The sequence below is a fragment of the Poromitra crassiceps genome, assembly GCF_964638095.1.
Source record: "Poromitra crassiceps genome assembly, chromosome: 12".
NCBI lineage: Eukaryota > Metazoa > Chordata > Actinopteri > Beryciformes > Melamphaidae > Poromitra > Poromitra crassiceps.
In genome coordinates, this window is record NC_139632.1 from 28,530,985 (window position 1) to 28,546,887 (window position 15,903).

The 15,903-nt window shown below is 40.6% G+C and overlaps 1 protein-coding gene across 1 annotated transcript; it reads right to left on the reverse strand.

Moving 5' to 3' along the window:
• Positions 1 to 995: 995 nt before the first annotated feature.
• On the reverse strand, positions 996 to 10,775 carry LOC310786136 (5-hydroxytryptamine receptor 3C-like; the record flags this gene model as incomplete). Its single annotated transcript, XM_083647311.1, has 7 exons — positions 10,756 to 10,775; positions 10,140 to 10,246; positions 9,381 to 9,550; positions 6,754 to 6,914; positions 3,840 to 4,050; positions 2,159 to 2,338; positions 996 to 1,231 (listed from the first exon to the last, which is right to left on the reverse strand). The coding sequence occupies exons 3-7, from the start codon at positions 9,547 to 9,549 to the stop codon at positions 996 to 998; spliced, it is 957 nt and encodes a 318-aa protein (XP_083503437.1). The 5' UTR covers position 9,550; positions 10,140 to 10,246; positions 10,756 to 10,775.
• Between the last annotated feature and the right edge of the window lie 5,128 nt (positions 10,776 to 15,903).

The following is a 15,903-nucleotide window of genomic DNA, read 5'->3' on the forward strand; positions in this document are numbered from 1 at the left end:
GATGCCTGCACAGCCTGGCATAGATGTTAGTGTTACAACTGAAGGCTGATATTAAAAATAAAATAATAATAAAATTAAATAAATCTTTTTTTTAACATGTTGATCATTTTGGATACTTGGAAAATATTGTATGGGAGTCAACATAATTACTCTGCACACAACACTAACTGATGTCAATCATCAAAAACTATGAAATTCTTTTTCCAATCAATTTTATTTTGTATACAGTGGTTTCCTCCATTCTACAATGTCACAATATAAAACAAAATGTTAGGCACATGGTCAAATAGAAACTATGTAGTAACTGTAGTAAAGCTAAGCTATTTTTTTATGTCCCATAGTAATCATATGACAATTCATATCTACTTACAGTAATGGTTATATATAACCAACACATTCTCACTCCCAACTCGTCATACTGCTGCTGATCGGTCAGGAACCGATTGTCGTCACTTTTTCACACCCAGGGAACCCCTTCCTCGTTATTTTTCAACAAGGAGGGTAGTGGGGTTGGGGTTAGGCACTGGTAGCAACTTGGTGGTGTTAGGGTTTGGATATGGGTCAAGGTTAGGGCTGGGCTGGAAGCTCCATGAGCTCCACATCCAGCAGAGCGGCATATTCCTCCTCCTCGTCAGTGCTAAGCCTTCATTTCACGTGAAGGACCGCCTCGCTTCTCCGAATTCAATGCCTCTTTTCCCAGAATTCAAGGTCACTAGTGGTCACATGACAACCGTGCTCACCCCGTTGACCACAGCATTGCTTTCTGAGGATAGGGGGCTACCTTTCTCTTCAGGAAGTGACGACAAGGGTTCCTGACCGATCAGCAGTATATTGGTATAGTTGGTATAGTTGGGAGTGAGAATGGGTTGATATAACTAAAATATCATCAAATGAAAAGTCAAACTAAATTTTGATGTAGGCTATCGAACAGATTCAACAAACATTTAAGTCACTTGACTACATTAATGGAGCACCTTAAAACAGAAAGTATTTGTCTACGGCTTATGTGAGTTTGACCAGATAATGATGAAGGTGATGAAGCTGACTGATATGAAGACGGTGTAGAGGCCGAACAGCAGGCGGTCGATGATGAAACCCACCTGCATCCAGTCCTCAGAGCTCTGGCTCCCAGTCAGGTGCTGCGCCACCTGGAGGCGGACGGCCTGGAGGTCCTTCCCCAGCATCCTCAGCTCCTCCAGGGTCTTGTCTTCCACCGCCGTCCCCTTCTGCTCTGGAGGTTTCTCATCAGCCTCGCTCTGCTGTGTTGCTACAGGGCCGGGCTTCACTTCTGTGTGTGTGTGTGTGTGTGTGTGTGTGTGTGTGTGTGTGTGTGTGTGTGTGTGTGTGTGTGTGTGTGTGTGTGTGTGTGTGTGTTTTAGGGAAACACAAGAGAGAATGCAATGGCAGGTAGTATTATCAGCATTCACTGTGCCAATTGTCATTGTGCTAATTGAGATTTTAAATTTCAGAATTGACATGTTTGAGCCCTCAAAATGTCCCTCAATGACTTTTCCCAGAGATACAGAGATAAAAAGACAGTGTTGTTCGATTACCATAATCAAGAAAACGATAGTTATACAGTATGTACATTTATCCACTTCAATATGGTTTCTTGGATGTTTCATAGACCCCCAACATCTACCTTACTCAGGAAAACAGTGATTTTAATCCATCTGTCCCATTGAGTACATTTTGCTGACGTGACAAGCCAAGGCCATGGCTTGAATACAGTGCAGGTGTGCACACCTGCAGTGCACCATATTCAGTAACTGTTGTTTACCGTTTTTATCTTCGACATTGTTGGTTTTGATTGTCTTGTATTGTTTGTCCTCGTGAAGCCAAAGGCAAATTTTCACATCATAGACAATAAAGTTATCATGTCGTGTCGTATCGTATCGTATCGTATCATATCGTATCGTATCGTATCGTATCGTATCGTATCGTATCGTATCGTATCGTATCGTATCATAATGTGTTGTATCATATTACATCACAATGTATCAACTTTATATAGCACTTTTCAAAACACTTGTTGAAAGCAACAAGAGTTTAGAAAAATTATTTAAAACATTATTTCAGGTTCATTTTACCGTTCTATAGTCAAACACATTTATTCAAATACTGTATATCTCCTGTCTTTGTTCTTTGTTCTTTGTACCTGTTTGTTCTTTAGGCTTTGGAGGCAGGCCAACAAGACGACCCAGGATGTGAAGAACGAGCACTCTGACCCAGTGGGGGACGGGAGAGAAGTTCTTGCAGCCATAGAGCAGGTTGGTGATGAGGATCGTCTCCAGCAAACTGGCCACCATCAGAGCCAGGCAGAGACAGAAGAACACATCTGTGATAGAAATGAGAGAGGGACAGTTGACTGACCCTTTCTACAGCAGTGGTTCCCAATGATTGTTTTTGTTTTTCTCAGCGTCCCTATAATACGCACCTCCTGGTCCAGGCACTTGTCATCTTTCGCCTGCACTACTGCAATATTCTTGTGGCTGGGCTATCTGCCTTGGCCATCAGACCATTTCAGCTCATTCAGAATGCTGCAGCCCATCTGGTGTTCAACCAACCTAAATTCCCTCATGTCACTCCCTTCTTCCGGTCCCTTCACTGGCTTCCCATCTGTGCACAGACTGCACACATCAAATTCAAGACACTGGTTCTCGCCTACAGGGCAGTACAGTGACCAGACCTGCCCCCCTACAGGGCCGTACAGTGACCAGACCTGCCCCCTACAGGGCAGTACAGTGACCAGACCTGCCCCCTACAGGGCAGTACAGTGACCAGACCTGCCCCCCTACAGGGCAGTACAGTGACCAGACCTGCCCCCCTACAGGGCAGTACAGTGACCAGACCTGCCCCCCTACAGGGCAGTACAGTGACCAGACCTGCCCCCTACAGGGCAGTACAGTGACCAGACCTGCCCCCCTACAGGGCCGTACAGTGACCAGACCTGCCCCCTACAGGGCAGTACAGTGACCAGACCTGCCCCCTACAGGGCAGTACAGTGACCAGACCTGCCCCCCTACAGGGCCGTACAGTGACCAGACCTGCCCCCTACAGGGCAGTACAGTGACCAGACCTGCCCCCCTACAGGGCCGTACAGTGACCAGACCTGCCCCCTACAGGGCCGTACAGTGACCAGACCTGCCCCCTACAAGGCAGTATAGTGACCAGACTGCCCCTCCCTCTCTGCAATGATCAGTTTTCAAACCTCGCCTCGTTCCCTCCGCTGCTCCACCCTTGTAGGTCACTTGACCCCTCCCACTACGTGGGCTCAAAGGTCTCTCTTCCGGGTTGCGACTCTTCTCGTCCCTGACGCCACAATGGTGGAACGAGCATCCCCCTTCTTTCAGGATGGCCAAATCACTGGCCATCTTTCTGCGAAGACTAAAACATACCTCTTCAGGCTACAACCGGACCTTTCTTGAACTAACCATTCTCTTCTTCTTCTTCTTCTTCTTCTAAAAATATCCATCTAACGCTACTTATTCCTTCTTTTCGACAAATGCAAATGTATTCCTTTTAAAAAGTCTTCGCTGATGTAGAGTGTATTGCACTGTTGATTTCACCACTGTTGACAAAATGTCACTTTGGATAAAAGGGTCTGCTAATGACATAATGTAATGTGTTATATGTGTTAATATGTTGAATCCAGCCTCAATCAGCCTGCATTCAGTTCTGAGACACTGTATGCAGAACATGTTTATGTCGCCCTTAAATAGCTTGATCGGCCACATTAGCAGCAACCGATAATAAGGCGTGCAAGTCGCAGCAACGCCGACAACAGTTGTAACAGATTGAATTGAATCACTGGAGAGTGTATTTTGCATCAGACTGACTTATGAGAGGAATGGTGTTCCCGGTGATGGGCAGCAGGTCGTTCATGATGAGCAGGAAGACAGTGTAGCCCAGGATGAGGGTCATCTTGAAGGAGGAGCGGTCCATGCTCTGTGGAGGCAGCAGGAAGCTGAACAGATCCACTGTGATCAGGAAGCAGCTGGGGATCAACAGGTTCACCACATACATAGTGGCTCTGCGCCGCACCGTGATCTGGATTGGAAAACAAAACATTTGTGTTTTATTACTTATTTATTACCTGACGATTAGTTACTGTTTTTGTGTACCCTATTGTAAAGTGGTGCATCATACTCAGTAGTTTATGCGTACTGAATCATTACTTAATTATTACCTGTCCATTTGTTAGTGAAACTGAAAGATCATATTATTAACAAATAAACAATCACTCCAGGTGAGATTTGAACACTCAGTCCCAAGATTGTTAAATTATAAGTCTGCTTCTCTACCATCTGAGCTAACCAGCCTGTGATTTGGTAGAGCCATACTGCATCTGTAGATCCAGAGACTAAGTATTATGTTCCATCCATACTACTTTCTGTTCAAGTACTTGAAGATATATTCCACCCAAATACTACCTTCTCTCCAAATGTTTATAGTTTTAAAGGTATATTCCATCCAAATACTACTTCATGTCCAAGTACTTAGGTATGTTTCAGCCAAATACTACTTCTGTCTAAGTACTTGTGTTTTAAAGCACAGAATATACCTTCAAAACTATAAGTACTTGGACAGAAAGTAGTATTTGGGTGGAATATACCTTCAAAACTATAATACTTGGTCTCCGGCTCTACAGATCCGTAGTATGGCTCTACCGACTAAGCTGTGTTAACAGGCTGGTTAGCTCACTTGGTAGAGAACCGGCCTTACACCCTTTGGGGCTGAGCGTTCAAATCTCACCTGCAATAAGTCTTGAATTTATTACGTATAAGTATGATGTTTCACTTTATATTAGGGTACACAAAAAGAGTAACTAATGGACAGGTAATGAGTAAGTACTCATAAACTACTCAGTATGATGCACCACTTTACAATAGGGTACACAAAAGAGTAACTTTGTACAGGTAATAATTAAGTAATGAGTAACTAACAATTAACTACTATACTCACAAACTGACCATTGACTAACCATTAACTAATGAGTAATTACTCTACCAAAGAACTAACAACTAATCATGAACTAATGATTAAATACTATACTCACAATGTGACCTTAACTAATGATTAACTAATATATTCATGAACTGACATTTATTAATCATTAACGAACGATTAACTACTCTACTCATGGAACTGACGGACTAATCAGTAACTAATGATTAACTACTATATTTAGGAGCTGACATTTAGTAATCATTAAAGGTCCCATTCCGTGCAAAAGCTGTTTTTACTTGTAAATGCATATATACTGCTGTCATCCCTCCCTGTAATGAGTGGTCACAACCTCAGAACTGCCAGAGTTGGATTTGTCCCTCCAGCTTCCCCCTGCAGTCTCCTTCAAGCCACGCCCCTTACACTCTGTTCCCCCAGACGGGTTAATGTGATGTCACTCGGGTCCTTAAGCATACTCTCTCACACAAGCTATACCTGCACCATTTTGTCTATAGCCACAAAATTAACACTTCTAGCTGGAGCAACGCCAACTGTACGTGATCCAGCAACTGCGGAGGTGCATTTGGTAAGTCTAGGCATTTTGAGATGTCCTCTTTAGCGTAGCAACCGTTAAGTTAGCGATAGCTCGTTGCTAACGTTAGTTGTGGACACAACCTAGCGTGCTGGTCCACGGACGCTAATCTGATTGGCCGCTGGGAGCCTGGGGCGGGCTCTCCCTCAGCGGCCAATGGGAACTGTTAGTTCTGAATATATTATAGAAACAGACCATTCTTGGGAAGCGACGAGATGAGGAAGTGACAACTCCGTCAGAACGAACGGGTTTGCTATATTTTCGACAAATTAATCCAGAATCATGTTTTATGGACCAGAGACACACGTTTTTAAGAGGTTACAGCTGCACGAATTGGGACCTTTAAGTAATGATTAACTACTCTACTCAGGAACTTAGATACTAATCAGTAACTAATGACTACCTACTCATTAACTATGATTAACTAGTGATTGACTAATGACAAATTATTCATTAACTACTCATTAACTAACTATTAGTTAATAATTAGTTTACTAGTAACTACTACATTATTTGTGTATGTTATTGTAAAGTGTTACCCACAAAGCAATTAAAAAATAATCAACTCTCATGCAACACAGTATTTGTTTCACTAAAACAAGCTAGCTAGATTGGTAATGTTTCATCTGTCATATTTTCTCTCCCTCTTGCTACAGTAGGTTGTATCAAGTGGGGAGTGTCATTCATTCATTGTAATTGGCATCTTTGTATTTTATTTTGTATCGTTTTCTAGCTGAACATAATGTCAATCCGTGTTGTATCAGGTTTTCTTCTGTCACTAGCTGACTACTTTCTTTCATTATGGTTGTCCTGGAGAATAGGAAGAGAGCCATCAGTCAGTGCAAATAACCTACTTATCAGCGTTTTGATTGGCTGTTGCATGAAACTAGTTTCACAAAGTTGGGAGTTTTACAATTGTTGCAGCTGAGTTTCAGACAGGTTTCAAGTGCATTGCAGAGGGCTTTAGACCATGCAAATAATTTGCAACTTAGTTTCACCTTAGTTTCAAGCAAAAGAGAAAAGGCCAGCACTCAAAAAAGTCCTTTAGGTGTTTTTAATACTTATCATGTACTGTACAGCGGTTTCAACCAACTAAAGTTGCGTGAAAGTTTAACCCTGTAAAGCCAGCCTTAGTCCTTCGCGCGACCGACCCGTGGTCCTTTGGCCAAGTTTCCCCCCCTCTCCCCATCTTTCAGACATTACAGTAAACATACGTGGAATTCAAGCGCTTCCAGAGCACTTTCTCCAATTCCATGGATTCTTTTCTGGAAGGTGATGTCCAGCAGCTCCCATTCCCCCATGGTGGCCATCACCTTCTTGGAGCGTTCAACAATCTCATCCACTGGCATACTCAGGTTCATCCTCACCTCCCTTACTAAGAGGAGGATAAATGAGAGTAGAGGGAACAACAGGATAGGAGAGAGGAGAGGAAAGGGGAGGAGAAAAGATGAAACGAGAAAATAGGAAGAGAGGAGAGAAGAGCAGAGGAGATGAGATCCAAGGAGAGGGCATCTTCCTTATCAATTTGTCTAACAAGTGCAATAATATACAAGTAGCATTTCTCATGGGAAAAAAAAAGTAATACCAAAATCATTATTGTCGTTGACACTGTCAAAACAAATGACTCCTCGTAATCCATGTCAAAGTAACTGTGTGTAATTACAGACAATCTCCAGCAGAGACATTAAACATTATTTCAAACTGGGGCCAGACCAACTTTGTCCAGGCACTTCATTATCTCTTGGCAAGGATGGAAATGTAGACTTGTCTATTGTGAAACTTAGAATTGAAATAGACCCATATCACTGCCCAGTTTTTCTCATGGTGCATCTGCAGTAAAACACTTGAAACACGAATTGATTGATTCTAAGTTATCTGTAAATGCTACAATGATATCACTCTTCTCTATTGTCAGTAGTTATAATGCTTAAGGCCGTGTGTAGCGCCGACACGAAAATATCGACTATGCCGGTCCACGCCCACTAATATGGGCTGCGCCTGGCGATAAGCGCTAATTTAAGGCCAGTGGGACGATAGAGCCCTATATGTCTAGGTAAAATACAGTTTATAAAACGGCTCTCTCAAATCAAACAATCTGATTGGCTCACAGCTGTGGTATTTAGCACATATACCACACTAAATATACCACAATTAGAGCCACTCACTGCCCTGAACACTGTATTGAGCCCATTATGGGAGTTAGAGGGGATCTGATATGAAGGCGAGCTGTTTGGACCTGAGCCCCTGACACCCACTGTGCATGAAATTAGTTCAGTTCCTCTGAAGGTGAGCTAATCAGTTTAAATCAGCTAATGTAGCCAGCCTTTGGTGATGTAGCAGCCCAAGCTTTCATTGCATACGCAACTGCCTTGATGTACAGGAGGTACCATTGTTTTGAACGTTATCTATGAATAAAAACTATTTAAATAGGAGTTGTTTAGTATACTTTCATATTGCCATACTTGGTAACCATTTTATAAAAGAAATAGTTCACTTCAGACCGTGAAATAATCTTATTAACCACACCTAAGGGTGTTTTTGCCTGACACATTTCTGTTGGACCACTACTCTAAGATACTGTAGGCAGCTTAGGCCAGTTGTTCTCAAAGTGGGGTCCGAGGACCCCCAGGGGTCCTTGAGGGGGTTCTAGGGGGTCCCCAGCAAAATATTTTCACTATAAACCCATCCATAAGTAACACAATGACAGAATGTACTACTATTTTGGTCATTGGTTTCACATACTTTCTCTAATAAAACATCTATCAGCAAAAATCTTATCAGATGAGGGACCCTGGGACAAAGTCTTATCAAATGGGGGTCCATCCATCCATGGTCTACTCTAATCTGTGTCAGTTTAGGGGTCCTTGATGAGAAAAAGTTTGAGAACACTGGCTTATAGGCTACTTGTCTCTGTTGTGCAATTTTACTTATAGGCATCTCCCGTGCTACGCGGCCTCGCCAACAGCTCGGCTGCTGAGTGGCCTCGCCTGCTCTATTGGCATCTATTGGCACAATTGCTCGCATCACTGATGACATCACAATGATGTCACAATGCCTATGACATCATCAGTGGGACAAACATGTCACCAATGACATCATTGATTATGTGCAGGCTCACCTGCTCTTATGATTATGTCACAACTTCGCATCACTCATGACATCACAATGCTCTTATGACATCACTGATGATGTCACAATGCCTATGACATCATCAGTGATGTCACAATGCACAATCGCTCAAGTGACATCACTGATGACATCACTTCCAGTTGAGTGACATCACTTCCGGGACAAAAATCGCAGAGCCCACTTGCTCCCTTTTAGTTATGATGATGATGATGATTGTTGGTGTCAATTAGAGGCCACCGGTGTGCTTTGTCAGAGGTTTATGTAGGAGAAGAAAATAAAACATTCTGCTGAATTGTAGCCTACTCAGCAGCATTTTAAATCCCATCTATTACAGAGTACAGATTTTACAAGCATCAAATACTACAGTATAGACAATTGTAAATTGACAGTGTGGATCCATTCACAGTAATAAGAGAAATCTGACTTTACATATTTTACTCTTTCCTCTTGTCCTTTTAAAATTACATGGAAAAGATCAAAGAGCAACATTCAATTTTCTAAAAAGTAACTTTTACTCATTTTAAGTACATTTTAAATTAGCTACATTTAACCTTTACTTGAGCAGGCTTTTACGGCAGTAATTTTACTTCTACTTAAGTAAAATATCATTAGAGTAACGTAGTAAAGTAGGCTACTTCTACTGGAGTGTAATGTTTTAGTATAGTACCCTTTCCACCCCTGCATATTCTATTGTAAATATGAAGCGCCTCACCCGTGTGAGTGAAGGAGTTGAAGGTGAAAGTGCAGTTCTGGACATCGAAGGGGAAGGTGTAGATGTTGAGGTTGCAGGAGCTGACCACTCTGACAGGCCCAGAGTCGTGCACCTCACCGTCGTGGTGCAGATACAGGTACGGGACATGGGGGGCAGTGTTTTGTTCCATACTGCAAGACAGGCACAATCAGACAGGTTATCCATGAAATATTTGCAAAATGAAAGCATGGGATTTTTACTTCAATTGTTTGCACAGTGCACACTGATAGGTGCAGCTTCTCAACTGTAGCCCCACTGTGATTAATAAGGCTGATAAGACAGGTTTATGTTTACAACATGTAATAATTTATGTTTACATTTTGAGTGCTAGAATAGAAACTAGCAAAGATTTGCCCTTGCACTTGCACTTGGGCAGAAGATATGTCACTATACTGACTGATGAAAGAAACACGTCTGCATGAGATTTTGTGTGTAGGGGGAGTTACAGTGACTTTTATACTTGTTGTATTGTGTAGGTTATATGTTGTTGTAAAAGTTCTAAATGTTTGGTTAGGTGTAGGCTTCATCTTTACGAATTATATTTTTTGCAATTTCAATGGCTAACAAAGCAATGAAAATAATTGATAAAACAACAACGTACAGTACAACTCCTGTACTTATCTGATTTATAGTAAGCTACTGTTAAAAACTGATAGTAACATAATATTTCCTCTGCCACTACATTGTTGATTATTTACAACTTAGATGCATGGAACTCACAATTCATCGATCACCACATCTGGCACCCAAAATTTGTCTCTGGGGAGAGAAATCTCCTTGGTACCGCACTGGATCGGGTCCCAGCTGACAAACTCATTTGGCCACTCCTAAAACAACACACTGGTGTTAATACACTGGGGTAAATAATACAGTCATAGACATTTGCTTAAGTATTAGATGAGCGGTGTTTACTGCGTCAGTGGGATTTAGATCGTGTAATTTCTTTCAATAAGTACACCTGTAATTCTAAAGTCAGGCTATACAGGGTTAAGAAAGGCAAATTTAAGACTTTTTGAGACATTCTTAAAAGCTACCTGGAATTGAATGAGACAAATCTAAAAACCTAAATAAACAAACAAAGCTGGAAAAACAAGGGCATTTCCATTCCATATTTTTTAGTAATGCAGATAGCACAATGAACTATCTTACATCCCTACAATTTCTTTTTTCTTTTTCAGTATGCATGGACACTGTGTAGCATATAAGCTACTTGTTTTCCTTGTGATATTACATGGGAAACTTACTTAGTTTGTTACGGTAATTGTAGTGCCGTGCCATTATATTTAATACTACGTCGCTGACTGAGATATAAAAGACGGAGGACTGTACTACTTACAAAAGTTAACACAATATAAGTTGTCAGCAGTTGAGCCTTTTCATCCTGGAAGGAAACAGAACATGAGTACCAGGGGTCCCCATAATAAGGATTGAATTAGTTGCATTTGGTAGAAGCAGCAGACTTTTTTCAGTTCTCCCCCCACTGTTATCTCTAACCCACCACCACCAGCAGAGCAGACATGCATTTTACAGTAGCTATAGATTACACCATGATCACCATACTGTAATAACAGCACTATTTCAGAATGATGCCCCTTGCCTAAAGTACATCTAAATGGGTCTTACGAATTAAAAAGCCCTTTAAACACCATTGTACGTGTAAAGAGTTTCATTTTGAGAAAAGTGGGACCTATTCATACAATATGATCAATAGAAACATCTTTAAAGAAATTATTTTGAAATGATAAGTTAACAGCTCTTGACACAACAGCAATACTTAATCACTGTCAAGTATTTTGGAAATGTGGAAAAGATCAAGGTTTTCAGGGATAATATATGCTCAGCTGTGAGAAATGTCAATGATTGATAAGGTATTTTACCTCGATGTAATATCAGGGCATGTGGTATTAATGATTTGATGTGGTATTGCAAGATTTTACTTTTAAAAAGCCATCACCAGAAACTGATCCAAAACTGAAGCCCTTGGTCTTGAACAATGGATGGACACAGGGGAAATATTAATATGGAAAAAATATCATTTATCCCAATGACTAAGGAGGATTTATTTAATAGAAAATTGGAGAAATGGAATAGCTACATCACGAGTACAAAGCCAACATTTGCTCTTCAATATTCAATGATGAACTTACTGTAGGTAATTTCTCAACACAGACACATTGTACAGTATATAACATTTTGGAAACATATACGCCCCCGTCTTTTATCTTTTGCCAAAAATCGACTGCGAGCCACTGAACATACCACTCCCAGTATTCCGAGCAGGGTGAACTGTGTGAGGACCATGGTTGGGTTTGATGTGTTCATGACAGGTCGGATAGACTTCAGCTCAAAGACCGGAGCCAGAGCCTCCAGCAGGGCCTGGGGGTCCGGCCGGGAGCAGTTCAGCATGATGCCACCCTGACATGCAGCTGATGGAGAGATCCAGAAATATTACACCATGAATATGATATGACTGACGGGATTATTCATCCTAACAATGGATCTGCAACCAGCAGAATGCATTCAAATATAGCCTAATGCTTTAACCTTGTTAAAACCATCCTGAGTGAATCCAAATTCAGTCTTTTGCCGCCAAGAAACTCTGCTGTACATACTTTTGTTCTTGTTTAATTGTTGTTATTGGGTCTATTTCTGCAATAACTGCACTTATGGCTGTGTAAACTCACGAACTGCTTTGTGAACTGCTTTGCTTTGTGAGCCACAGAGCCATTACTGATTGGCAGGTTACTGTGTCAACTATGATTGGCTCGTGGACTTTGTAATTTCTGACAACGCCCGCCCCAGACTGGAGGCCAGACGATACAGGGACCATGTTGGAAATAAGTGTCCGCCCTTTTACATGTATATCCCTTGGATGTTGCTGTTTTTTATATCCATAATAAAATCAATCAATCAATGAAAAAAAATGTGACTTCACATGATCTGGATGGTTTAAAAAACTCTCGTAACGGACAAGCCCGTCTTTTATTGTCACACGAACACCACAACACATGCATGCGGCCACAACACACTCATGCTGACGGTGGCCGGTGAAAAGTGTCCTCTGCATTTAACCCATCCAGGCATGTCCTTTCCTCCGAGGGGCAGGCCAGGAGCAGTGGTCGCTTTCTCGTACAGCGCCCGGGGACCAACTTCGGATGTTGTCGTCACTGGTCGGATGACGATGACGATCTGATCTTCTGCATGTTTTTAGTGGGGGGGTCATATACGGAGGAACCCCCTGGGGGAGCACGGGGAGAACATGCAAACTCCACACAGAGAGAAAGGCCCTTACGACGAGATAACCCACCTGGGCAGTAGGCACTGAAGATATGGGGGGAACACAACCACAGCGCCCGCAGTGTCCCAGGCGAGAATCGAACTCAGGACCTTCTGACTGTGAGGCGACAGCGCTACCGACTGCGCCACCGTACCCCCTTTACTATGCTATTCATGTTTTCTTTCTTTTATATATATATATATATATATATATATATATATATATATATATATATATATATATATATATATATATATATATATAGTTTTTCGGTGATGTGTCCCTTCAAGAGAGGGCTCCATGGTGATCTAAATCAGCAAGAATTGGTGCATTTCTTATTTTATTTAGCTTAAATTCATTGTTTTATATATATTTTTTAACTTTAACATTTCCAATTTATACTGCTTTGTTGACCAGGCATTTATGAGCAAAACTGTAGATCTCAGTGGGACCTCATCCTTCAATAATGGCTTAAATAAAATAAATATATAATATGAGTGATGATGAATGATGTGCTTACCTTGTATGGCAGCGAAGGTGATAAGCAGAGTCAGAGAAGGCTTGACTGATGGCTGGACCCACTAGAATTAATATCAGTTAGAGATAAATTATTAGAGAATAAGTTAGAATAGATGATACAGTATCCTTACTTGTGCTGTATTAAAATGTCATGTGTAGGCTACAAATTGTAATTGTAATTGATAGGCCTATATGTCATAAAGGGAAAAGTGTTTATCATAATCATTGATCTTTCAGGTGATAATGTGTTTCAAAAATAACATATAGCCTATGTGCACCATAAAAAGACATTTCACCTTCAGTGTCATATCTTTGGATGCCATCAAAGGGAGATTTTCTGCCCCGCTGTTTCTTCAGTATCGCATGCCTGGAGAGTCACAGATTTACACATAATAAAAATACATTTGCATAAACCATCACCTTGACTGATCATCACATCTTCTGCTGCTGCTACATTTCTCAGAAAGTTGGGAAGAGCTAGTTGTCCCCATGCTAAAAATGCCTTTTCAATTTCAATTTTACCAATATTCTGAAACTGCCAGTGCAGTGAGACAATAAATAAATAAATAAATAAATAAATAAAAATAAATAAATAAATAAATAAATAAATACATACATACATACATACATAAATAAATAAATAAATAAATAAATAAATAAATAAATAAAAATAAATAAATAAATAAATAAATAAAAATAAATAAATAAATAAATAAATAAATAAATAAATAAATAAATAAATAAATACATACATACATACATACATACATACATACATAAATACATAAATAAATAAATAAATAAATAAATAAATAAATAAATAGATAGCTATCTATCTATTTATTTATTTATTTATTTAGATAGATAGATAGATAGATAAATAAATAAATAAACAAGGTTGACAATTCTAGAAATAACTTAAGAAGTTTGTCAGTTTTTGCAGTGTGTCTAGAGATATACATACAGCAGAGACAAAGGGTATCCATTACCTACCTGGCAGACAAACTCTTGCAAGTCTAAATTCAGTCCTAGCAGCAAAGATATACATAGTATCCCTCTGAACCCAGTGTGACTTGGCTAAAAACCCAACACAAATGTTGTGGTGTATAGAAGGCTTTGGCAGGCTTCTGCTTTCCCTGCACGTGGTTGAATGCAAAACAAGTCTTCAGCCACGGGTGCCTGATAAACCGATGTGTGCCGTGTCGCGCAGATGGTGAAAACTGACCACAGCAGCATCAGTGTCACACCTGCAGCACCCATGCAAATAAGAAGGGCACCCTGTGAGAAACAGGTGTCCCCCAATTTCACCCCCTGGCTGCCCTCCTGCCATCAATCTTTATGCAATTTTCATGTTACAAGTTGCTTGTGCAATAACTTCTCACCATAGGTCAGAGACTCAACCTTTTTCAAGGACCCCTAATCTAGTCCACATTATGGCCATTTTTATTATATTATGATTTGGTCCAAAATTACAGAGAGGTAACAGTGACCAACACTGTCATTCTTCTACATCCCACATGTGATTGTGTTAACTTCTTGTAAATGAAGGAATCGTGAAGTCTAACAAGTCATCAGTTTGGATCTGGACCCCCTGGAACAAGGACCACTGGTTGACCCCATGTTGAGGTCCACAATGGAAACAAATCATGGACTTTATTGTGTTTTATTCCTCGACTATTTTAATACTGGTGTATGGATTGTATCTGTTCATTTGTATTTTTAACAACTATCTTAAATAAATTAATTCACTCATGTTGAGAACCACTGCCATTTGTTTCCAAGAGTTTTGCAGCTATCATAACTTCAGAAATCCTTGATTTACAGAGAATGCAAATTCATTCCCATTGTTATCTCGTCCGAGTGAATTTGCATCTCATGCAACTATTCAAGGATTGTAGCAAATAATTTCTCACCACACTATCAAAACACAAACTAGGTAGTTCCACCATGACAATAGATCGATCATATTCACACGAGACATGTTTGTTTGCAGAAAATACCCCCACTATATACACCACATACAAAGAAAGTGAGTCTCTTGAATGTGTATAGGCTTTATTTCATTAGTCCATTTGTATTTGCAAGGCAGCTTGTTTAATGCTTTCAATAGGCATATATTAATATGAAAGAGAAGAGATTGCCAACTGTAATAACATACTGTCTGTATACACTAGGGTTAACACCTTGTAACACCTTTTCATGTTTCTAAGGTAGTCCTTTATAGATAGATGTGTTTCAAGGCATGTCTCATACATCCATTCAGAACTCATGAGGCAGCTGGCTGCCGGTCTAAATCTGGCTATGTCTGAAGTAAGGAAGGAAGCTGACAACCTTCAAAAGTTGACAACCCTGAGCAGCCCTCTAAATGCTCGAGTGGCATGACTGATGACATCACTCACTGATGACATCACAGTTGCTCGACGTCATCAAGCAACGGCAACCAGCGCTATTTAGATTATATATATACATTCAGTAGTATATACATTCAGTAGTAGGATTATTTATATTTATCAATTACTGGAAATTTTAGGCGACCCCATTTGAATTCCATGCGACCCCACTTGGGGTCCCAACGAAAGCCTGGCATAAGGAATGATGTGAAGGTCTGTGCTCAGGGAGAAAGCCTGGCATAAGGAATGATGTGAAGGTCTGTGCTCAGGGAGAAAGCCTGGCATAAGGAATGATGTG